The sequence below is a fragment of the Misgurnus anguillicaudatus genome, chromosome 13 (genome assembly GCF_027580225.2).
Source record: "Misgurnus anguillicaudatus chromosome 13, ASM2758022v2, whole genome shotgun sequence".
Taxonomy (NCBI): Eukaryota; Metazoa; Chordata; class Actinopteri; order Cypriniformes; family Cobitidae; genus Misgurnus; species Misgurnus anguillicaudatus.
In genome coordinates this window covers 21,146,549-21,171,179 of record NC_073349.2, presented here as the reverse complement: position 1 = coordinate 21,171,179, position 24,631 = coordinate 21,146,549, and the positions used below count along the sequence as shown (strand labels likewise).

The following is a 24,631-nucleotide window of genomic DNA, read 5'->3' as shown; positions in this document are numbered from 1 at the left end:
TGATAGATTTGCGATTGGGTTTTGTGTTTTGGATGTTTCTGTCATATTTTCTTTCTCTCCTGTTGCTCGTTTACGTAGAAAATATGGATTTAAGTTTGAAGGGGCTCATCGATTTCAGCTCCTCTGGTTTCAGTTCCTGTAATATTAGCTCAGGCCCAATTACTGCAGATTTGGTTGCACTGATCTCTCAAGAGTGAGTTTTTTTACTCACATCGCTTCATGTTTTCTTCATACTGCTCCGTGGTGTAGGAGATTTTAATTTCGAGGAGGGGTATTTTAGCATATTTCCTCATTATTATCATCTAACCTCGCACAAAACTGCGCTTTAATACTTTAATTAAAAACGGAATCGTATCTCCGTCGGGGAATTAAAAAGAGAAACATTTTTTGGTTGCCTTGTTTGTTTGTTTGTTGTTTTTTCCCTGTGCACGTTCCAAAACCATCTGCACGGAACGTGATTTTTCAGAAGCTGTGAATATCGCAACTGTGATCTCGCATGTCAAGCGATCCATCTTAATTAGAAATGGCGAAATATATAAACACGCCAGCTCGGGAGGCAAGTTTTGCACAGATTCATACAAAAGCAGAGCTCGGTGTGCGGAGTCTTCTCTGAGTCATATTGCAATGGATTGGGTGCGTAGGCCCAGGTAATTTCAATATGAGTCAAGTGTACGCTATTGTACGTGCTACAGTTATGCAATGGTTAGTTATCGAGGTAAGTTTGAGTTTATAGGTTGTCTATAGGTGAATTCCACATGGTGCTCTCGAAGGGCACTACGAGAAGGTCACACTACCCATAAGGTCCAAATGAAAGCGGGCAAGGCCTTTTGATTCAGATCCTATCTGTGATTTGAACCCCCCTCCACATATTTTATGTTTTACGAAACACCAAACAAAGAAACAATTTCTGTATAATCAGAAACCTCGTACCTGATACAATGCGATGTTTAACTCGACAGATTTATTTCCCAAAACTTTTTGACGAAAAAGAAAAGACTGAACCATTCAAACACTCCAGACTAAGTATGGTACAGTGATGCTGTTAAATGTAATTCATACTGTACCATACCAGCTGCGATGATCTCTAGTGATATTTACCATTTACCCACCTGGCAGCAATTGTTTGCAGTGCTCTGCAGCTGCTGCAAGAGTAATAAAGCAACTCACTGCTGGTTTCCTCCTCACCCACCATCATAAAAACTCTGTGTGTTGTGTTGTTGACAGAGATTCACCAGTAAGCAGGATGTGATACGGCATTACAACATGCATAAGAAGCGGGACAACTCCTTGCAGCACGGATTCATGCGCTTCAGCCCTTTGGATGACTGCAGCGTCTACTACCACGGTTGCCATCTAAACGGCAAAAGCACCCACTACCACTGCATGCAGGTAAACCACAACGCAAACCCCTAGTTTGCAAAAAACGCACATTTATCCCCCCACACACATATATGTGCAAAGACTGGTGCCCCTCATTTGTAAAAAAAAGTTTAGTAGGTTGATACAGTCAGGTTAATAAAATCTGTATTATGTGAACATTGATAGCGATGTTTATTGTTACTGTACATGCTGTCTGATTATTTTAGCCCCCAAATCTAAACAAAAAGTTGTGTGGTATACAACAGAATGCATATTGGCAAAGTGGTTCTCAAACCTTAGCACAGTGGTTCTCAAACTTTTTGGCGTGCACCCCCCTTGTCGAGGGTGCCTCCCCTAAAGAAAATTCATGACATTAAAAATCTCATAAAAAACTTCAGCAAAACATTAAATAATACAGTAGTGTTGGTTGCTGAGGTTGAATTACATAGAATTTATGATAATTTAATGTATTTTATAAAATTTGGTGCACAATCTTCGCGCCCCCCATGTTTGTAAACCACAGCCTCCAACTAGAGCGTGCATTTTCATATGCCTACTTATAATGCTCATTTTTAATAGATTTTATATGTATGCATTTGGCAGATGCGTTTATCCAAAGCAACTTGCAGTGCATTCATAGGAATCAAACCCACAAACCTTTGCACTGCTAATGCTGTGTTCTACTAGATGAGCTACACGTAAATATATGTTAATATATTGGTGGTACAAATTTACATATTCCTAAGATCTTTATAAGGATAACCGTGTTCTTCTACATCTTTCTTCATCTTTATGACCATTTAAGAGCAGTTTTTGTTTAAGTGACAGGAGGTGTCCTAAATTAAATCAAACAAAAATGAAAAGGATGAGCAGGATGTTGACCATCTCTGTCCCCCTCACCCCTTTCTCACTCCAACTCCTTAATTGGCATGGATAAAATTCTGTTAGTTGTTTATATAAACTCAACATTTTTCACCTTTTAGTACCAAGCGAAGAGCTGAAGATTATTTTCCACCAGATCTGTTTAATTCCCACATCTGCTTACTTTCAAGGTGTCACCGAGCCGTAGCTCGGGCTTAATATATATTCTTTTTTTTTAACCTCCGTAACGGCATAATTGTTATTAGACATTTCAGCTCTTGTTTTAACAGCAGTGAGAACAGGCAGATGTTGGCACCCGTTCTTCTGATTTACGGAGAAAAAGAACAGAGTGGCATTTTTTTCATTGTTTGCCTGAATATGGCCAAGTTACCCTGTTTGCACGGCTGAAAAGTGCCAGAGATGATATACAATTGCTGGTTTAATTCAAACATTAGTTCGTGTTCTCATGCTGCCCAGAGGGCTTCCGAGCGCTGCTGTTGAGTAACAGAACCTTTCACACCAAAGTAAGTGACAGTTTCCCCGAACAACCCCCCATCTCTATGCACATAGACATTGCAGAGATGGTGGTCTACTAATTTAGACTTAAAACCTTAAATGGAAGAAGGTTTCGACCACACGCCACCTCACCATGCTATGTTTTGCAAGCTACATATTGCATTTTAGAAAAAAAAACCTTCTCGCTTTTATCTCTTTGAAGTTGTTGTCATGAAACGCACACCTTTTTTTTGGGTGAAGGGTTTTGGTTTTCATATTTCGTGAGTCGTCTCAACAGTTCATTTTTAACAAAGCTCAGATCTTGAAGAAACTGTTTCCTGTTTATTTTTTTTAGGTCACCTGTTTCTTTGCTCCCCACATTGAGTTCATCGCCAAACTGAGCTATTTTTGTGTCACATCTCCGAGAGGTTGCTTTTATGCCCTTGCAGACTACCCGAGCCACTGTTTTCATACCATGCATTTTTTTATCAAGTGCAACAATCTGAAACAATCTTGCGTTTGCATGTACGCTTTGTCTCACTTTTTTCATTTCCTTTCTGTCAGGTGGGCTGCAACAAGGTGTACACGAGCACCTCTGATGTCATGACTCATGAGAACTTCCATAAGAAAAATGCACAGCTGATCAACGATGGCTTCCAGAGGTTCCGGGCCACCGAGGATTGTGGGACGGTTGCCTGCCAGTTTTACGGGCAGAAGACGACCCACTTCCACTGCAGGTATGGTCCGATAACTGTTTACTAATTTACATGTAGTCACTCGGCGGGTGTTTAATCCTGTGACTCTTTGATCTTCAGGCGCCCCGGCTGTACCTTCACCTTCAAGAACAAGTGTGACATAGAGAAGCACAAGAGCTATCACATCAAAGACGATGCTTACGCCAAGGACGGCTTTAAGAAGTTTTACAAATACGAGGAATGCAAGTACGAAGGCTGCGTCTACAGCAAAGCCACCAACCATTTCCACTGCATACGCCAAGGCTGCGGCTTCACCTTTACCTCCACCAGCCAGATGACCTCGCACAAACGCAAACACGAGCGGCGCCACATTCGCTCCTCCGGCGTGTTGGGCCTCGGCTCCTCCTTCTTGTTGCCTAAAGATGAGCAGGAAGAGTCCAGCAATGATGACCTCATGGACTTCTCCGCCATCAGCAGCAAGAACTCCAGCCTCAGTGCTTCTCCAACCACCCAGCAGTCCTCCACAGTACCACACCTGCTGACCACACCAACCACAACAATGTCCTCAAGCCACAGCGTCAAGCCCACCGCCGCGCTGCCTCCGGCCAGCCGCATATCCACCCTGCTATCGCAGGCTCTGCCCAGCAATGTTCCCATGGCCTTGGCTCTTTCCAACAGCACGCTGCCGGGAGCTTCCAACCCTTTCTTTTCCCTCATTCCCAGAATGTCCATGCCTCTTGCACCCTCGGCCGCTGGTATGATCTCGGCGGCCACCTCTGTAGCTCACTCCATGCCCAATGATTGTCTACCCCAAACTTCCGCTCCGACCGGGGACCCTTCTCCAGCCACCGTAGCTTCCACTCCGACTTCCTTTGCTGCGTCATCCATCATGGAAAAGATCTCGGCCAGCAAGGGTCTGATTTCGCCTATGATGGCCCGATTGGCCGCTGCTGCCCTGAAGCCCTCCGGTAACCTGGATGCAGGTTAGTTTCTGTTTTTTCTTTTTGCATGATGTAAACCCATGATGTGTGCAAAATGTAACCAATTAACATACAACAGCGTAAGGCTCCGCCCTAAGTTGTCATGACAGTGATTGTACTCAAAACACATTTACAGAGGAGCAGGAAGTGAAAGATATAATCAGTGGATTGTTTTCCATACTATTTCACCATGGGAACATCCTAGCTCTCTTTTCTTCTTATGTACCTACGTCCAGGTCATCTGCTCACCCCCCGTCCACAGGCAGAACACAAATCTCTGATTTCAGGATTAGGGCAAAATATGAAAGGTCTGGTTTGCTGCTGTAGTCTTGTTATTGCAGCGATCATTGTCATGATACCCACAATCCATTAGCAGATAAGTGCCGAACTAGTGAGTGGGCTCTGTAAAGCGGCCTCTAATAGCATTCTCAGGAGAATCCCAGGCCCTGTGTTCTACATGCTTCCTCATCACCGGCCTCTTATCTGAACGTGCACTCGTTCCAACCAAATGGAGCCTGAATAATATTAAGTTGAGAAATTGGAGGTACAAAGCAGCTTTTTATATGCACTCTGAGGAAGAAATATCAGAAACCGGTGAAGCAGAAATGACTCAGCTCTCTAGTGAGACGGTGTGTGTGTGTGTGTGTGTGTTTTCGCTCAGGTTTTCATGTTCATATAAAAGCAGTACTTATTTCAGGGTCTTTCTGAATGGATTAGTAAGCAAATGGGTTCCCTAAATGTACAGAATCACTGCGGTACAGCGATGGCATCAGATGGGAATGCCCAGGGAAAATACGCTACTTGAGTACTTGAGTGAAAATACCATGACATATGATTGACATTGCGGTGAACGATTGACATATACTCAATAAATGCCACGGTACGTGTCCAAAACACTTTTGATTGTAACTGAATCATGTGTGTGATCTTATAAAAGATCATCACAGAATTTTTGCTACTACAAGACAGCCACAGGCTTAACGTCTTGTCTCTTTGCAGGCGTTTACTTAAGGAACCTCTCAGATCTTCTCAAAGAAGACATAGAGGAGGATAAATGATAGGACCGAGTTGATGGCTAACAGTTTACAGATGGTCAGACGGCCCTGCAAGATAGCAGAGATGAATAAAATGGCAGGTGTTAAGTTATCTCATGCATGAGCGTTTTAAAGAAACGTAGAAAAAACTGATAAATCGAGAAAAAAAAATCCCCACTAGACAAGAGTTGAGAACGCAGATCATAATGAGGCATTGCTAATTTTACACATTTGCTCAGAAAAGACGTGTGAACAGGACATTTGGGTAAAATATGAAGAGGATGTGGTCAGAGCTCAGCGTTAGAAACAAGAGAATGATGTTTACTGTGGCTATTTTCATACAGCTTTGTTTTTTTTCTGACTCTATTTTTTAGTCAAGGGGCAGTTTGCGAGAAACACATCTCAGTCTTACTGTATAAGCTGAGCGGCTTTGCTAATTTGTTCAGGTGGCAGCGTTTCCTGGCAGAATATTCGCTTTCTATCCACACGCACCCCAAAGTGTTTCGGAGGATCTCGGAATCTGAGGGGTTTGCTAATGAGACACCCAGTACAAATGATCTTTCAAGAGTTCAGTAACTTCGTCGAGGTAATTACACAGTACAACATTATTCTTGGATAATTTCCAGAAAAACACAGCTTCGTGATCGCCTGCCTCTTTTTTTCCTCGCTTCCTCAGATCATCGCCGATTTTTGTCATAGAAACGGCAAAGCTGAAGGTTTAATGACTCTCTCCTCACACAGGCGTTATTTAAACGTCCCTTGTTAACGTCAGGCAGTTCATCTCTGCCAGAGAGAGAGAGAGAGAGAGAGAGAGAGAGAGAGAGAGAGAGTAAGGGCCGGGCTTAATGTCAGCTGGGCCGATGTAGGGCAGAGTTATTCAGAGAGGTTAACATCATAACCACGCACTTCTCTTTTCACGCGTTCTGACTGCAGATTTGGGTTGAATGGAGGTGGACGAACCTCGTAGTTTTAGGCGCTAAGACAGGCGGTAATTAGTCAAATGAGCGTAAAGATTTGAAACAGGGGCTGGCGCGTGCTAACCTTCTGGCTTTGTTATGTAGCTGTGCCTAAAAGCGACACAGTACAGTGAGTCATTATTTTACCTCATGTAATGTGTACAATAGTGACAAAGGCAGTGTCAGATCACACGTGGTCCATGTTTGTTTAAAGGTATAAATGTCTGTGACCCAAGGGTGAAGTGAACACCAAGGGCATGGGGGGCGATAGTTGCTGTCACTGTTTTTTCAGTGGTCCTTGTTTTATAAACCCCCTCCATGCCGAATGGCCAACCTCAATTCATCATTGATGTTGTGCATGTGACTCTTCTGTAATTCCTAATCTTTTTTTTTAATAAAATACCACTTACTGGCTACCAAAAGCCTGGCCTTTTCTGTATAGCCTGAGGGCATATTAATATTTCAATCATTTGGGGATTGGAGGAAAAGCCAGGTCGCATTTCCGTCACTGTTTTCTTTTTTATTCAGCTCTCCTGTCGGCACTCTCCACATCTTCTGAATACCTATTTTGAAAATCAGATCGAGAGGTCACGCTATTTGAACTGATCTGATTGGCTGTCACCTCTAATCTGACAGACAAGCAGATGTTCCTTTCGGGCATGCTCAGTGGCATCGCCTGCCGTCCGACGTCGGGCCAACAAGGACACGCTGGCCGTGCGGGAGGGGCGGCCAGTCTGAATCTGCCACTTTCCCTCAGCATTAGCATGCCTCTTAATGACCAGTTACGAGGCAGGCCGGCAAATCACATGTGACAGGCGCTGCTCCGAAAGAAGTCTTTTTCCCTCATTCCCGCTGCCTCTCAATCAACATTTAAACGCTGTGACGGCCTGACATAATTCCGCAATAATTATCACTCCTGGTCTTCTCCTTGGCCGGGACAGAAGTCAGATCGGATCTCGTCAAAGCGTAATAATGCTGACCAACGCTAACTTTGTTTTTCTCTCGTTCTCCTTAGGGATCGGGCAGTCAGCTCAACAGCCGGCCCGGTTTAATCCGGTCGAAGTGAAGCAGGAGCCCGTGGACGGCACCTCCGGGGCTTCTCAAGAGTCCTTCCAAGAGCACAGCCTGGACTTGAGCAAGAAAGACAACAGGTATGCCATCATCCTCGGACCCTCCCCCCGCACCCGGCCCGCTGTGATTTATCCCTCGAATAATGCTGTATTGTGTTAATTATTGTGAGTGCTCTTGTTAAACCCCCTTCACAAGGTGGGTCTGTGGAGTGATCAAGGAGGAGAAGATTTACACACTCCCTCCTTGTCCCACCGCAAGGCCTCCTTTGAGGAAATTTACATTTATTCGCTCGCCAGACACTTTTATTCGAAGCATTCCTGGTGTAGGTTTTCGAAGGATTCGAACCTATGACCTTTGCTTTGCTGGCGCATTGCCCTACATCATAATCTATCATAAAAATTCTCCATAATGTTTATTCCCCCTTGTTTCCCTAATGCACGTCAAGTATGAAGCATGACACGTTTGCACATTTATTTAGATGAAAGCGCGTTTGCATAAACCCTAATTTCCAACCCCCGGTTTACAATGCGACGCTATACGACGCATTTCATTTTTCCCTTTTCTTCATTGTATATTCACAATCTGAGATAAATTACAATATTTACTGTTCTCATGCAAATCTCGCCCTAAACACTGTTGCTTTTGCATGTTCTAGCACTGAATCAAACGGACACCCAGCACCGGGAAATACATCTCTTTTATCCTCACTTATGAATAAGGTAAGATTCATCCATCAAATGCTTTTCATCCCAAGACAAATTAGCAGGATGCAGAGGGGGCTGTTTGTTTTTTAATGTTTCACCACTAATAGGATGAGTTTGTATCATTTAAATTTTCCAGCCATTTTTCATACAGTGTAATTTCAGCCCTGCGCTCACAAATTAATATAATGAAGCAGGAGCCGGTTGCCACGGCAGATATATAGAGATGTTTGTTTTTTGATGAGCTGTTTTGAACTCTCCGTGCATTTTTTTCCTCTGGCTTTCTTCTTTTTCTTCTCCATCTGCTCCATCTTTATTTATGGACTTTGTAAATTATTTGATTAAAAAGTCAGCGCGGAGAAAAAGGAGCAACCGTCATCCTCATTTTTTAAAAAGATAAAATGGTACCCAACAGATATTTAAATGTTGTGTGTTTTTGCTGAGATTAAAATGGACATTGTTTTAATCATATATCTTGTATGACTAATACAAATGTGGTGCGCATGTACCATTACCTTGATGGTTTAAAAACCAGTTTTCCTGACAGCTTAGCTAAGCTCTCTCTCTCTCTCTCTCTCTCTCTCTCTCTCTCTCTCTCTCTCTCTCTCTCTCTCTCTCTCTCTTTCTCTCTCTCTCTCTCTCTCTCTCTTTCATTCTTGCATACACCACTGCCTTAAACTGTTTTGTTTCTGAACTAAGCACATGTGTTCACATCTATGCAGATGGCACATGTCGGTCCAGGCTTCTTCAACTCTTTGGATCTGAAGTCTGAGCTGGAAGGAGCTCAAGATTGTACAGACGCAGCTCAGTATCTCAGGGTGATGAAGAGATCAAGCCCAGAGAAACCTGCTGAACTCTGGAGGACCTATCTGCGCAGGTTTCTTACAATCCTTCCTATTGAGTCTTACCTATCACTTCAAACTTTAGTGGTTCTGACTACACCAAATTTCCATCGAAAATGAGTAACCGGGACTTTCTCTGTCGTTTCATTTTCGATCACAAGAACTGTAATGTGATTGTGAAGAAAATGGTTAGGTTGTACAAAAGTATGGAAAATCGAAATAATATACAATACTGTATACTGTATATACAGTTGAAACTTAAAATCTTGCTGCTGAAAATGGAAAATATATATATTTATTTTTTGTCAACTACCCAACTACATATCACAGCAGTGTGCCCAAATATCGTAGATCTTTTATGACACAAAACACAATCGTATCCTGGTCGCCCGTCCTCTGTTTTTCATCAAAGGTGGCGTCTGTTTTGTGTCTTTGTGATGTAGCCGACCGTTGGTCAGTGCCATCCGCAGTGTTTATTCTCAGGTTATATGGAAAGAGAAGGTTTATCTCGAGCGTGTGATGTTATGTATTCAGTTAAAGCCTTGACAAAATGTCCCAGCCGTAGACGTTTGTTTATGGTTATGCTCATGAGCTAAACCAGGGGTGTCCGATACGTTCGCAAATGTATCGATCGCAAAGGCAATGTTAAGTCAATGTGAAGACGCGCGTCTGGAGTTCTTGTGGCACGAATGAGGCGTTTAACGCGGCGCAGTAGACGCGATTCCGCCTCATTTGCGCGTTTAGTTCATGCGAATTAAGCGTTGCCGCGGCAAATGCGCTAGTTGAAAATTTTGAACTTTGCGGAAAAACGCACCGCGTTGCTCTAGTAGTGACGTGATTACAGGAAGCGAGCAGAGTCGCAGAAGCAATTCCCATGACGTGAATTTCCTCGTGAATGTCTCGATGACTAGAATTTCACATGCGAATGAACAGGTAAACTCAAACTGTTCAAGCGGCAAACTAGGCGCGGTAGACGCCATTTTGACGCCTAAAACGCAGCTGGTGTGAACCCACGGTTAGAGTAATTGTGAAACACGCAAGTCTTTTTGAGTTGCTGCGCCTTTCTTCTCAAATGTGTTTTTATAAATCTTATGCCTGCCCGCTGGAGCTCAGTCGTCTAACTTCTGAAATTTACCAGGATGCGCATTCTTGCCTTCATGCAGGAGCGGATCCACGCGCAAGGTGTGTGGAGTAATGGTGACAGCCCTAAATTCAATGTAGATGCAGTCCTAACACGCATTTAAAGTGTTATAAAAAAATTAAACTGTGTTTTTTAGCAGGTAGATCTTGTCGGCTTTATCATTTTAAAAGTAAATCACCATACAGAAAAGTCTGGACACCCCTGAGCTAAACAAAGAGCACGAGTGTGTTGAAAATAACCAAATACTGTACATTTATGATTCTTTTAACAATTTCTCTTTCCCACGTACGATTACAGATATGACACTGATGATTACTGCGAAGCTCAATGTGACTTCTTGCACAAGATACATTTTCATTGTGTGGTGGAGGATTGCGGGGCTCTCTTCAGCACGGTGGACGGCGCCATCAAACACGCCAAGTAAGAAGCCCTCCGTTTCCGAAACAATCATAGATAATCAAGTTACCTCAAAGATTTTAATGTTAAAGTTCACAGGCACACAATTTGCATGATTATGATCAAGTAATGTTAATTTGCTGCTATGTTTGGCGGCTCTATCGCAACACATCTAATGGGTGATGCACCTCTCTGTCATTAGCTTCCACTTGAGGGCCAACCTGAAGGTTAAATCGGACGGCTCTTTCAGCGAGAGCAAGGAATCCAATGATGGTGCCCCTAATCAAATGGCTGCCCCCATTTCCATGGCCAAGACCCCTCCGATGGATTCGCCCAGCATGGCTGTGTCGGGAGGATACAGCTCTTCTCCCTCTCTTCAAGCTTGGAAGCAGCTGGCTGGATCTATCCCCCAGCTTCCCGCATCCATGCCCAGTATGCCGGCCACTTCCCCTCTGGCCACCACTTCCCTGGAGAACGCCAAGCCCCAGGTCAAGCCCGGCTTCCTGCAGTTCCAGGACAAGTGAGTTGACGTTGCGTAACATTTTTCTATGAAATTCATAATACCGCAGTGGTGTGATTTACATGGCTTAGATGTGCAGCCAGTATTTCCATGTCTTTTGTGGAGTTTAAATATCTGACAGACGTTTCCTCATACTTGTATCCCTCAGTGATCCTTGTCTGGCCACTGACTGCAAATACTCCAACAAGTTCCACTTTCACTGTCTGTTTGGCAACTGCAAATATGTGTGTAAAACATCCGGCAAAGCTGAATCGCACTGTCTGGACCACATTAACCCCAACAACAACCTGGTTAATGTGCGAGACCAGTTCTCCTACTATTCTCTACAGTGTCTCTGTCCAAACCAGGTGAGTAAGGGTCTGGCAATACCAAGCACACATTATTTGTGTTAGTGATGCTTTCTAAGGCAGATTGCATAAGCATTGCAAAAGGTTGTAGGTTCAAATCCCACTTACTGAAAGATTGGATACCTTGTAATGCATTGTAAGTTGCTTTGGATAAAAGTGCCTGCATGGCAAAAAATGACTTTCTTACTTAGTATTTTTGTCTTGTTTTCAGTACAAATATCTTCTATATAATCAAGATGCATTTTCTTAATGAGCAAAATGATCTTAAAAATACGTCTAGTTTTTAGAGAAAAAATATAAAATTTAAGTGGCAAGATATGTGCTTAAAATGAGCAAAATAAAATCTGCAAATGGGGTAAGATTTTTTTTCTTGAATTAAGTGCTAAAGAAAAATTTAACTTATTTCAAGATTTTTTTCTTACCCCATTGGCTGATTTATTTATTTATTTATTTTTGCTCGTTTTAAGCAAAAATTCATGTAAATATGATATTTTTTTCTCTAAAAACTAGACTTATTTTCTTAGGTCATTTTGCTCATTAAAATGCATCTTGATTTAAACATTTTTAGATATTTGTACTTAAAACAAGACAACAGTACTAAGAAATTATTTTTCTGCAGTGTGACAAATGCATAAATCTCTTAGGGGCGGTTTCCCAGACAGGGCCTAAGCCTAGTCCCAGACTAACTTAAATCTTAGTGTTTTCTTGACCGAAAACAACTTGCTCTGTCATATCTTAAAATATATCAGTGCGAGTCTTGTGTCTGAAGATGCACAACACACTGCAAAAAATTACTTTCTTAGTAGTTTTGTCTTGTTTTTAGTAAAATATCTAAAAATTCTTAAATCAAGCAAAATGACCTAAGAAAATAAGTCTAGTTTTTAGACCAAATATATAAAATTTAAGTGATTTTGTGCATAAAACAAGAATGCTAAACTTAAAACTAGACTTATTTTGCTCATCAAGAAAATGCATCTTGGTTTGAGAATTTTTAGATATTTTTGCTTAAAACAAGACAAAAATAATAACTAAGAAAGTCATTTTTGGAAGTAATACACTGCAAAAAATGATTTTCAAGAAAAAAATCTTAGTATTTTTGTCTTGTTTTCAGTAAAAATATCTAAAAATTCTTAAATTAAGATGCTTTTTCTTGATGAGCAAAACGACCCAAGAACATAAGTCTAGTTTTTAGACCAAAAATATCAAATTTAAGTGATTTTGTGCATAAACTAAGCAAAAAAAATCTGCCAATGGGGTAAGCAAATTTTTCTTGAATTTAGTCTTTAAGAAAAATGTTCAAGATTTTTTTTGCTTGTTTTATGCACAAAATCACTTAAATTTGATATTTTTGACATATTTTCTTGGGTCTTTTTGCTCATTATTTTTAGATATTTTTACTGAAAACAAGACAAAAATTAGATTTTTTTTTCTTGAAAATATTTTTTTTGCAGTGTATTTATTCCTAAATTATGCTTTTAAAAATGACTTACATATCCTTATTTAACTAAGGCCTAGTCCTGTTTAAACTAATCCCTGTCTGGGGAACCGCCCCTTAATGTTTCTATGAAACATTAAAGGAGACTTTTGGGTCTGTAAGCAACCACCTAAAATACCCACCCTAGCAATGACCAAGCATCACCCACAACACCCTATCCTATTATCATGGTGGTAACGTGTACGGCTGAACACCATAAAATGTAGAATATATAGCATAACATCGCCTTAAATAACACTGGAAGCCAAAATTGGCCTCATTTCTCCATGCCAAGCAAACATATAAAGAGGAACACCGCTGAGACCCCAAAGGTGTCTAAAATAAACAAGTTTTGCTTTTCATCAAAAATTCCATCATTAATAGAAAAAAGCCCTCCCTTTCCTACAACATGCATTTGGAGCAAAACCTGTTTAAATGAATTCATTTATGCGTCCCATCCCCACTCCTCTCCAGAGCAGAGTGGGTTCTGTTTATGTGCTCCTGAGGGAACTGCCTCTCTGGAAACAGATGGCGGTGGAGAAACGGGTTACATTGCTGAGGACACACACATTCACACGCACAGACTAATGAATTGATAAAAGAGCTGTTTCACAAATAGATGAATCGCAAAATGAACTAATTGGTGCTCTGTTACTGAGGTCAGTGGCTACAGCTCGGACCCAGACTGAACAGGACGACTGCTCCCGTTTCCTGCTTTGACAAATAGTATAGGGTTTAATAATTAGACATAACCGAGTAAAGCCATCAGATCCCATTTTGGTTCAAAAATTTGGTATTGCTTGCAAATGTGATGTATGATAAGTCTGTGAGGAGTAATGGTCCATGTTTCTCTGGTTGTCCAAACCAGCACTGTGAGTTTCGCATGAGGGGTCACTATCATTGTCTGAGACCTGGCTGCTACTTCGTCACCAACATCACCACCAAACTGCCCTGGCACGTCAAGAAGCACGAGAAAGCCGAGAGACGTGCCGCCAACGGGTTCAAATACTTCACCAAGCGAGAAGAATGTGGAAGACCTGGTAAGATCAAACCTCTGGAGATGTTATTTTGTCAATATATGCAGACTCCGTTAAAGGGCACCTATTATGGCCTTTTTACAAGATGTAATATAAGTCTAAGGTGTGCCCAGAGTGTGTCTGTGAAGTTTCATCCCAAAATACCCCACAGATCATTTATTATATCATGTCCAAAATGCCCCTATTTGGGTGGGAGGAAAAACACTTTAATGTCTACACCTTTAAATTTCAGTTAAAATAGATCTGATTAATACAGTCCGAGATAATAGTATCTAGTGCACTGAGTAAAACTTGCTGAGGGTGGAAACTATGGTAATGTAGGACTGTTAGTGGGCAGGGCTTTATCAATGTGACCTCACATTGATAAGAAAATCAAAACGGCATGTCTAATGAGACTGCTTTCTATCCGGGAAACCGCCCCATTATGTCCAAACACCTTGTAAAAGTGGATTTTGCATAATAGGTGCCCTTTAAAGAATAGTTCACCCAAAAGTTGATAATTCTGTAATTGTCAAATTGTTTATGCAAGTTATGCAGTATATCCTGTGCCATATGATAACTTTGTGTCAGGAATAGCCTGAAAATTCAACAAATTACAAAATTGAATGGCTGGTCTGAAGAAATACTATAGTAAACTATAGTAATTATTACTCTTTGTTAATATGTTTAACAGTATATTATTCTGTACTATTAACTGTATTGGGTGATTCTCGCGAAATTAGACTTATGAGGTGTCATAAAACATTTTGATAAAAAGAGTAAATGCAAAGTAAGAGTATCAAAATAAAAAGCATACAGATACAAACATCTCTTCATGTACTGTTTTGCACATGATTTCAAATGACATCATACAAACCAATTTTGTTGTTTTTTCCACATTTAAGGGGAAAATTGTCATTACCGCAACGGTAAGCAGTTCTTATTTTTTCTCTCCAGATAAAAGTTGAAATTTTGTTTGTCAGAGTACCTAGACAACTTTTTAGTTCTCATTACCGAAACATGAGTTTGTAAATGCATATATTTAATGTAATATCATGTTGCGGTAATGATAATTTTGATAATGATAATCTAAAAAATGTAAATAATTCTATAGGAAATATTTTTTAAACCCTCTAAAAATAATGGTTATAGTAAGTTTAGACTTAATCTTATATGTGCAAAAAATTGGCTTCGATGGCTTTTTTAAAAAAATCTGATGCTGGACACCTTCTAAATCTGGATTTTGTGAGAATCACCCTATTGCAGTAAAAACTGTGGTATACGTTTGTGGTATTTATGGTATGGTTCAAAAACCCTGCAGTATCTAGGAATGTACCTATAGTTTACTATATAGTTTACTACCGTATTTTTCACGTGGGTGGTTTGCTACTATATTTGATGGAGTAAAATCACCCTAATCTCACGGTTCAAAGATGGTGTGAAATTGCAGATGATTTTACTGTAATTTCATATCAGTTCATCACCTGCTATAAACAGACTCCTTTCGTTGACTCTGACTGCTACGGTAAAAGCACCGTTTTCCATGCCAGGTCGCTAATTGCAACACTTTTCACAACACCACGCACATGCCGTGATACGACTGCGCTTCACACTTTTCCGCTCACTTCTGAATATGTTTCCCGGATGATGTTATCCTATCAGTTGTGCATTACTGTTTTGTCGATGCACAGTTTGCGCTGAGTCAGCTCGCAACCGTTTGCATTGTTCAGAACAAACACGAATTAAAGTCGGCCTTGTCTCATTGTAAAGTCGTGAACGTTTCGTTTAGGTAAAACAAAAAACGGGCCAAGAAAAATTGTGTCTGCCTTTTTGTCATACATTAATACTTCAGTATTTATAGTAGGCAATCAAATGGAGGTTGTTTTCTTGGGTATATTTAACCTGTCAGGAATGAGCAATTACATATGTTTGTTAATTACTGTGCCTGTCGAGCTCAGTCTGTTTGTGTTGCTCTTTTTCAAGCCTCGATCATCATCACGAGCAGGCAGATTCAAAGTTTGTGTTTTATTTTCCCACATCTTAACAGACGGCACTGTGCATACTTCAATTAAAATATATAGCTCTTGAAATTTTGTGTGTATATACAGTAGCGCTGAGCCATTATAAGAAAATACAGTAACTCAGCATCAAATAAATTAAGGGGCTAAATTCAGTCATTTTTAATATCAACAGCATTGTCTCACTTTAAGCCCCTGCCCAAGACACTCCTGGTTCGTATGGTCTCTGATCTCTCCAGTCGTATTGTTAGCGGTACAACCCAGGGACTTGTGACAAAAGCGAGCCATAGAGTCATAAAGAATTGATGGTTCAGCTGGAGTGGGACTCTGGTATCCATAGCAGTAACATTAAACAGCACCAGGGATGAGGTTACCAGGATCTAGTGGCACAAAGAGCCCTAATATGTCAGCATGTGCTCATATTTACCTTTTTAAAGTATATCACCCCTTGTGTACAAAAGCAATCTGACGACAGGCGCACGATGCCACGGGTACCATGGTAACGGACAAGCCCGCACCTGCCTCGAATGCTACTCTTTCAATTATTGCAGCGCGCATTATTCACAATAAAATTATGATGAGCGCCTTACAATATTGGATTAGTGCACAGAGGCAGTCTGTAAATTTTCAAACATATAGCAATTAAAATCAGTATCAGGCCCTTCGCATAAGAAAAAAAACAAAAAACGAGACGATAGACGTGTTTGGAGGGGGCGCGGCGACACACCGGCAACAGATAGGTCGTGAAAAATGAATTTAATATGGAAATAATTGTGTGTTTACTTTGGTTTGCAGGGTTGTGCATTATTGCTTCTCCGAATGCAGAATGTATTTATGTAAATTCCAAATTGAATAAAAGATGTCATTGTAATAAAAGAGCACCACAGGTCTAATCTTCAAAAGGTTCGACTTTCCCAGTGTGACACTGGACTCATCTGCTCTGTCTCTCTGCATTATGCAGGCGCGGGACGGAAGCACAATGTCCTCATTACCTCATTGAGAGTCCATGATGTATGTTGTCCCTGAAACCAAAGACGGTCTTTGCTCGAGTTAATTCTGTTGCTCGTTTCTTGCAGGCTGCAAATACAACCAAGTTAACAGCCACTTTCATTGTATCCGTGAAGGCTGTCAGTTCTCCTTCCTGCTTAAGCACCAGATGACCTCCCATGCCCGCAAACACATGAGGCGGATGCTGGGGAAAAACTTCGATCGAGTTCCTTCTCAGGTACCTGCTATTTCCTATAACGTACCACCTCAAATGTTTCTCCTTCTGCATGTAATGGTTTTGCATGTCGTTCTGTAGGTGGTCTCTCATGCCCACCGTTCTGAAGAGATGCAGCACCTGGCCAATCTAGCATCATCAGGTGTGGCGGGCAGCCATCCTGGTCTGACATCAAACTACTCCAACATGATGGAGGACAATGAAGATTACATGGACTACACTGGTGGTGGAAGTCCGCTCGGTCTCTCCTCAGAGTCCTCCAACCAAGACCGCAGTTGCACCAGCACCCCTGTGGGCAATGATAGCTCTCCAGCAGGTGAGTCCACCTCAGCAACACTTGATTAGGCTACTGTAACAAACCGCTATATTTTGTAAATGACTGAACGCAACCACATAGGAAATATTTAAAAGAATTCTTAAGGTCAATCAGATTTTACCAGTGCTGCTGGTTTGTTGTGTTGGTGACCTGTGGGCCTTTTGTGCTCCCCTGACATATAGTCGCGTAAAAACCGCTACTCTTCCTGAATCTTTTTTGCTGTGACTCATAAACTTCATGTAGCATCAGAGCCACCAAATGTTTCCCACTGTAATGATATTTATTAAATTATAGAGCACTAAATTTGTTATATAGTCCTCCACGCGCACAGCTCACATTAACTCCGTCCCCGTGGCGACTCCATAACTGAGGCATCCCATCTCTTCAGTCATTGTACTTGGCCGCCTGCACTCGGGCAGCACACGTTATCAGCCTTCTTCTCTGGGCTTAAAGGTGCTTAAAGTGCATTTTTTGTAATAAAATATTCAAAGTATCAGACAGATTGTAAAAGTACACTATACAGTCCCTCCAGAAAAACGCGATTATGTGATTCAACGCATAATCAACCAAATCCGCATATTTATGCGAGGGCCGCATTTTTGAAATACGTCGCACTTTCGCCGCATAAATTGCAGATTTCTGCTCGCAAAATATGCGGGGCTTGCATGATTTGAAATTCCCGCATTTTCGTAGCAAAAGTCATATATATCTTAGCAGAAAGTTGAAAAATGTTGCATTTACTTCACACATGCGCAGCCATGTTCCCTGTTGTTATGGGAATGTTAGGAAGTGACGTAATTACGCGACGTGAACATCAATGAAAAACTGCAAAAGCTGCAAACAGTTTTTGCAAGTTCCCGCAATTATGGCAAATTCCCGCAATTTCGTCGCATAAAATTGCAAAAATATCCCGCATATTCCATCGTGGCCGCAAGATCAAGGATTTTTGCCAGCAACACTCCGCGTTTTTCTGGAAGGACTGACTATAAAGAATTTTTAGCTGCTTACATTTTTTAAGTTTAATCAAATCAAACTTTTTATTTTAAATTTTGATATTTTCTATAACTTCGAGTCACTCAACTTGTTTTTATAAGTTAAACTGTAAGCAAAATGTAAAATACTAAGTAGAGATGACTTGTAAAGCCAATACGATTATACTTACTGTAAAAACTTTAAGGCATTAAAAATGTTAAAGTGTAGATGCACAAAGAAATCACACTTGTTGGTAAACAGTAATAAAGAATCTAGGTGCGTCCTAAACTTTTTTTAGACCACCATAAAATTTGAAGACACTTTGTTTAGCAAGGGAAAATATTGCTGTACTGTATATCCTAATGTAATGGTTACTGTATGTAATGTGGTTTACTGTAAAATTGCATGTTATGTTGCATGTAAGCTATGGCTAATACGACAACAGTATTCATTGTTTTCCATAAACAGATTAACTATGAATAAAATTGAACCTAAATGTGATTGCTAGCATTTGTGCATGACAAAAAAGTGACCCGTAAATTTGCGGTTAGCAGACATGTACATGTAAAAATGGAAGAAGTTTGCAAAACGGCTTTCGTCGCTTAAGGCACCTTTAAATCTGGGCTTTTGCTCTTTGAATCTTAGCTTTCCTTCACTGAATTGATTTTTATGGTTTGATTTGAAATGTTATCTTCCATTCTCATCACTGTTGCTTTTGGCTGTTGTCATTTGGCTTTCATTATTTCATTACTTGATCTCTTTCCTTTTCTACCCACCCTTCTGTTTGTACCTTCCTGTGTCTGTCTTTTTTTCGTCCTTCCGTGGCACTGTGTCTCTGTAGGACCAGGCTGTCAGGTCCCTGCCCCTGCCACCACTACCTCTGCTGATTCTCCTCCTTCTCAATCTGCACCTCTTCCTCCACCACCACCACCTTCTCATCAGCCCGCGTTCCAGGGTCAACCTCCATCTCTCTCCTCGGCTCTTCTCCGGCCGCCACTCCCCTCGCTCCCATACCTTATCTCCCCATCCTGTCTGTCATACTCTCTGCTCAGCGCCTCTCTTGGAGCCAGTAGGAGTGTTGTCATGCCAACCAACACACCAGCTTTCAGCCCCGTCATTTCGACTTCGTCTTCGGTTAAAAATGACGTCCCTATAGTTCAGGACGCTGCAGGTACTTATCCCGTCTCCACCTGAACACTGCAGCTCTAGTGTAACGATAGTTTGGGTTAGGAAAAAAATTAACCTGATTTTTAAAGACCCCATGAACAAAATACGAGTAGTTTTTAGTCTATGAGAACTGTGTGGTAGTGTACTCTTACATTTTTGCAGATTTACAAGAATGTTTTGCAGATACATTACAACTCAAGCAAAATGTTCTTTTCTGGGAAACAAATAAAAATTGACGACTTGGTCATACCACATCTTTTGGTTTTTAGTACAGGAAAGAAAACTGTGCTGGTTTCATGGGGGCTTTAAAACATTGCCTGGCTTTAAAACATCTTCCTACACATGCAATTTACTTCATACAAGCCAATGTATTGGTTTTGGCGCTGTCTAGTAGATTGCACACCTGCCATTATGTCTGCTGTTTAAATGTTGTCCATTAGTAGCCTGCTGTAAAGGGATAGTTTAATCTTGCCAGGGTTTAATAGAGTCATGTGATTCCTGCTGGCCAGTACTGGGTGCACATCATTAGCGCTGACCTCAGGCTTATGGGAGGGAATCCTGCTTTCCCATAAAGCCAGATGTACAGTAGCCTGAACTCTCGCTATACCTATGCGAGAGGCACTCACGTTAAAATGTCATCCAGCAAATTATACAAATGGCACTGACCTCTGTCTGATTATGACATGGAATCACATTATAGCAAAGGCACCATTTTGGGTAGCTTTGATGGGCCATGTGTCTTTTGGCCAGAATCACTTTTTCTCCTTGACACCTAACCTGTAAACACCCTTTTTACCTCCAGGTAACACCATCTCTATTCCCACGGCAACCGGCTCCAAGAAACGCTTTTGGATCATCGAGGACATGTCACCCTTCGGCAAGCGACGCAAGACGGCCTCATCTCGCAAGATGCTCGACGAAGGCATGATGCTGGAGGGCTTCCGCCGCTATGATCTCTACGAGGACTGCAAGGACCCGGCTTGCCAATTCTCCCTGAAGGTCACCCACTACCACTGCACACGGGAGAACTGCGGCTACAAGTTCTGCGGCCGCACCCACATGTACAAACATGCCCAGCACCATGACCGCGTGGACAACCTGGTTCTGGATGACTTCAAGCGCTTCAAATCTTCCTTGTGCTGCAACTTCCCCGACTGCCAGTTCTCCGGCAACAGCACCCATTTCCACTGTCTGCGCTGCGGCTTCCGATGCACGGACAGCACCAAGGTTACAGCGCACCGAAAACACCACGGCAAGCAGGACGTGATCAGCGCGGCAGGATTCTGTCAGTTCAGCTCCAGCGTAGACTGCGAAGTAGCCGACTGCAAGTACAAGCTCAAGTGTTCGCATTTTCACTGTACCTACCCAGAGTGCAAGCACACAGTGGTGGGGATGTCCCAGATGGATTCCCACAAGCGCAAGCATGAGAAGCAGGAGCGGGGAGAACTACCTTCTGTGTCCCCCAACCGAGAAGGCAACCACCATCACGCAGGCCTGGCCATGCCCCCAGTGTCCATGAACCTGCCCCCAACCTCACCCAGCACCCACAACAATATGGCCATGTATCTTCCTTCAACCGGGAGCGCCGGTGAGTACGACCGTCTGGGATCCGCAGTAAACCTTGACGGCTCTCTGAACCTTGGAACGGACACCAACGGCTCCCTGTTCTTCCTGAAAAATGCTGCTGGATTGGGCCTCAGTGACTCTATGGACCTGAGCAAGAAGATGCATCAGGAGACACTGTCCCTGGCTGCCGGTTCTGGCCCCGCTGCCTCAATGGGCCTGACCAATCCTCAGGACGACACTACCGGCACGTCCGGAGATCTAGAAGACGACCTCTCGGCCGACGAGGAGCCGTTAGTCGAGGATGACGACGACGACGATGATGAAGAAGATGAGGACATGAACACAGACTCGTATGAAGATTCCATGCCAGAGGTGGACAAAGACAACGGTGAGAGTTTTGATGCTTCCATGAACCACGCCGAGACTTCCCAACTGGATCAGGAGGAGCCGGAGACTGAGCCCTAATCTATGCTGTAGAAGGAGAACTATGAATTCCCCGAACAAACGCAAGTTTAAGTGGCCTCATTTATCATGCTTAGAGATGCTGCAGATGACAGGAAAACAACCAACTACACAAGTAAAGTGAAGGCCCAAAATGATTTATGATGATGTTTACAAGATGACCAACATTATTAATTTAATTATGCATTAAAAATGAACAGAAATAGACAGACGAGGCCCTCTTTTACACATGGGTGGCTATGTAAACCTTTTCCTACACATCGGTCTTTTGTGTGTGTGCATGTTTGACTTTAATTTATTCGATTTCATTTGTTACTTTTTGTGTGTGGACAAAATAAGGAAAAAAAACAATCTCTCTATATATAAATATCTATATAAAGTAGATGTGTGTGGACGTCAATGTACATTTTAATTGCAGTCACTGGATGGGAGGACCCTTGTACCAAACAAAAAGAACAGACGAAGTACATTGCAGGAAATCTTTTATAAAGAACGTTGCTGATTCAGAAACAACACTGTTAATATTATTGAAGTGCAGGGGCCTGCATCAAAGCTTCTCCGTTTTTCAGTCGATTCTATTTTTTTATTATTATTATTTACAGTTCTCACTTAAACCTACCGTCATGGTCGGTGATGTCATAGGCTCCATTCCACATGGACGTTCGCCCGCATCTTCAGGACTCAAACTGTACCCGGTGACTGCAATGCTCGAGGCCATAAAGCACCGATTTCAGTGACCGCAGCTATCACTCGATTTGTGTTCCTTTTTTTCAACGAGGACCCATTTGGCATTGCATATTCATTCAGCGCACTTTTGTATAGATGAGAGTGGACACTCGAGCTTCTATTTAAGAAATCGCATTACTATGGCTTTTCGTTTGCATTATTTTGTAATTGCACAGGCATGACGTGGAAGTGTCTCACTGTAAATGGGTTCTATTGTGACGGGGGGGTTCGTTCGTGCCCCCGTGTTTCGGCAAGTTTTTAATGTGATGATGGTGCTACTGCCCAGGATGAACGGGAGATTACAGCTGTGTCTTTTTTGTTTTTCTCATCCACGGATAGATGTACTTAAGTATCCATCAAACACAAAGCAGGAGACGAGTGTCTCGGAATGTAGGGAAAAACAAGACGTTTGTAGGTGTTATTTTTCGCTTTCCTTCACTGTTTCTGTAGCATGAAAAAACGAAGAGGATGGAGACTGGCTTTTTGAAGCTTCTTTTTTTCAGAAGCCTCATATATCTATTTCTAAAAGGAAAGAGACTGTTTTTTCTAGAGGGCTAAATGGAGGACAGACATCACAGAGACATTGCGAGAATGCTGGCGCTGGTAACGGAAAGCGTGTGATTTTATGAATTGTACAGAAAACAATGTTTCAAGCTTTTGTTTTCTCATTACAGCTGTGGTTTCGCTCCAATAATGACACGTTATTTAATATTTATGTGACGTTGCGATGAGAAAATTTTAGGGTGTTTTTTGCACTTTTAGGTTCATTTTTACCTTTTGAAATGATGACATAATATCTTTTAACAGGGAATTTGCTTTACAATGTTGTTTAGTTCACTTTGCTTTAATGCACAAATAGTCTTCAGTGTGATGAAGATTCTGTTGCTCTGTGTTTCATTTAAGGAAAAAAGACAAAAAAAAAGATTTTCTTTGCTTCCAAGATTGAATGATTTCAGGCATGCTAGGACCTGGCCTGCCAAACGCGTAACACTAATGTTGACTGTAATTTAAATGAATTCTATACAGAGGAAATTATTGCAGTGCTCCGCTCCAAATTACAAACAACAAAAAATAAATGATTTTTGTTTGCTTAGCCTCTGTTGAATTTAACAAGGAAAAGTGAGGCGAGGAAATTACGATTAATTATTTCCTAAACGCAGCTTTGAAAGAACTATTATAATATAGGAAACTAAATGTGTAGATGATTATCGTTGAAATATTGTTTCAGGAGGGAAAAGGTTGTATAGTATTTTCTTCTGTAAAAACTATATATGAACAAAAATGCTCTTTGATTCAAAGCTTCCTTTAAACAGAAAATAAAAAGGAGAATAAAGTTAAAAACCGAAATAACACCGGTATAGTTTGCTTGTATGTGTGTGCGTGTGTGTGTGTGAGAAATGAGTGTTTGCGAGGTCGTGTTGTTATTGCTATGGTTTTCCCATAGTGTTAGAGGAATTAGTGGTAATTAAATTTATACGAGTCCCATTATTGTAGCACTGAACAGTGGAGTGTGCATTTCTACCTTTTACGTTTCGAAATCATATTTTTCAAAGCTGTATATCATGCTCGAATCACAATAACAATGTCCATTGGATATCATACCACCCAGAACTCTGTTTTGTTTGTTACTGTTTTTGTGTGTTTTATTTAAATTTGTTGACATGTATTTTGCATATGGCATGCCCCTCTCACAGGACGTTGTGTTCTCTGGTCTCAAGTGCAAGGCAGTACGCGCCGATTTCTTCCTCCCGATAAAAACACTGAAATGGCTTTTTGCCTGGGAGAAATACTGTGCACTTGAATACATTTTATGTGTGTAAAATAGCAGGATTTGTAAAGAGTCAAAATAAAGAAATTATAATTATTCTAACAATGCAAATGTTCCACACGGTGTTTCAGCTCATGTGTTCACTTGTGATTTGTGTCGGAGCCGTATCATAGGTCGCTATCCCAGAATGCACTGGGGTTTGTCTGGGTAGCACTGCTGGGCTGTAGAGAAAGGGTTTAATGAGGCTGCAGTTAATAAGCCCTCACCCACTGAGACGAACACTGTTAAAGGGCACAAGGCCCCGGTTCTGTGGTACGACACAGGGGACGCCCAACAGAGGAAGGAAAATAGTATTTCAGCATCATTCTTTTCCTCTAGAGAGCCAGCCCTTCATTTCATACACTGTCAGAAAAGCAGTCAGAAATGATCTCTAGCTGTCACTGGAGACGAGTTAACCCTTTAAAGGCCAGTTCACACTGGTCAGACAACTACCAACTCCAACAGACACCAACAGACCCAACAGACA

General features: G+C 41.6%; 1 protein-coding gene across 8 annotated transcripts in view; it reads left to right on the top strand.

Annotated features, from left to right (window-relative positions):
• Positions 1-24,216, top strand: part of casz1 (castor zinc finger 1) — a 293,559-nt gene extending 269,343 nt beyond the window's left edge. For 7 of the 8 annotated variants that reach the window (XM_073875363.1, XM_073875362.1, XM_073875365.1 and 4 more), the window contains 14 exons: positions 1,225-1,389; positions 3,280-3,452; positions 3,531-4,393; positions 7,396-7,531; positions 8,107-8,170; positions 8,875-9,029; positions 10,433-10,555; positions 10,734-11,051; positions 11,200-11,398; positions 13,741-13,912; positions 16,983-17,131; positions 17,210-17,444; positions 19,258-19,587; positions 20,386-24,216. In XM_073875363.1, the coding sequence (XP_073731464.1) occupies positions 1,225-1,389; positions 3,280-3,452; positions 3,531-4,393; positions 7,396-7,531; positions 8,107-8,170; positions 8,875-9,029; positions 10,433-10,555; positions 10,734-11,051; positions 11,200-11,398; positions 13,741-13,912; positions 16,983-17,131; positions 17,210-17,444; positions 19,258-19,587; positions 20,386-21,614 (4,311 nt within the window). In that variant the 3' untranslated portion in view covers positions 21,615-24,216. The remainder of the gene's footprint in view (positions 1-1,224; positions 1,390-3,279; positions 3,453-3,530; positions 4,394-7,395; positions 7,532-8,106; positions 8,171-8,874; positions 9,030-10,432; positions 10,556-10,733; positions 11,052-11,199; positions 11,399-13,740; positions 13,913-16,982; positions 17,132-17,209; positions 17,445-19,257; positions 19,588-20,385) is intronic. The other variant, XM_055189424.2, reaches the window with a different exon arrangement.
• Positions 24,217-24,631: the final 415 nt, after the last annotated feature.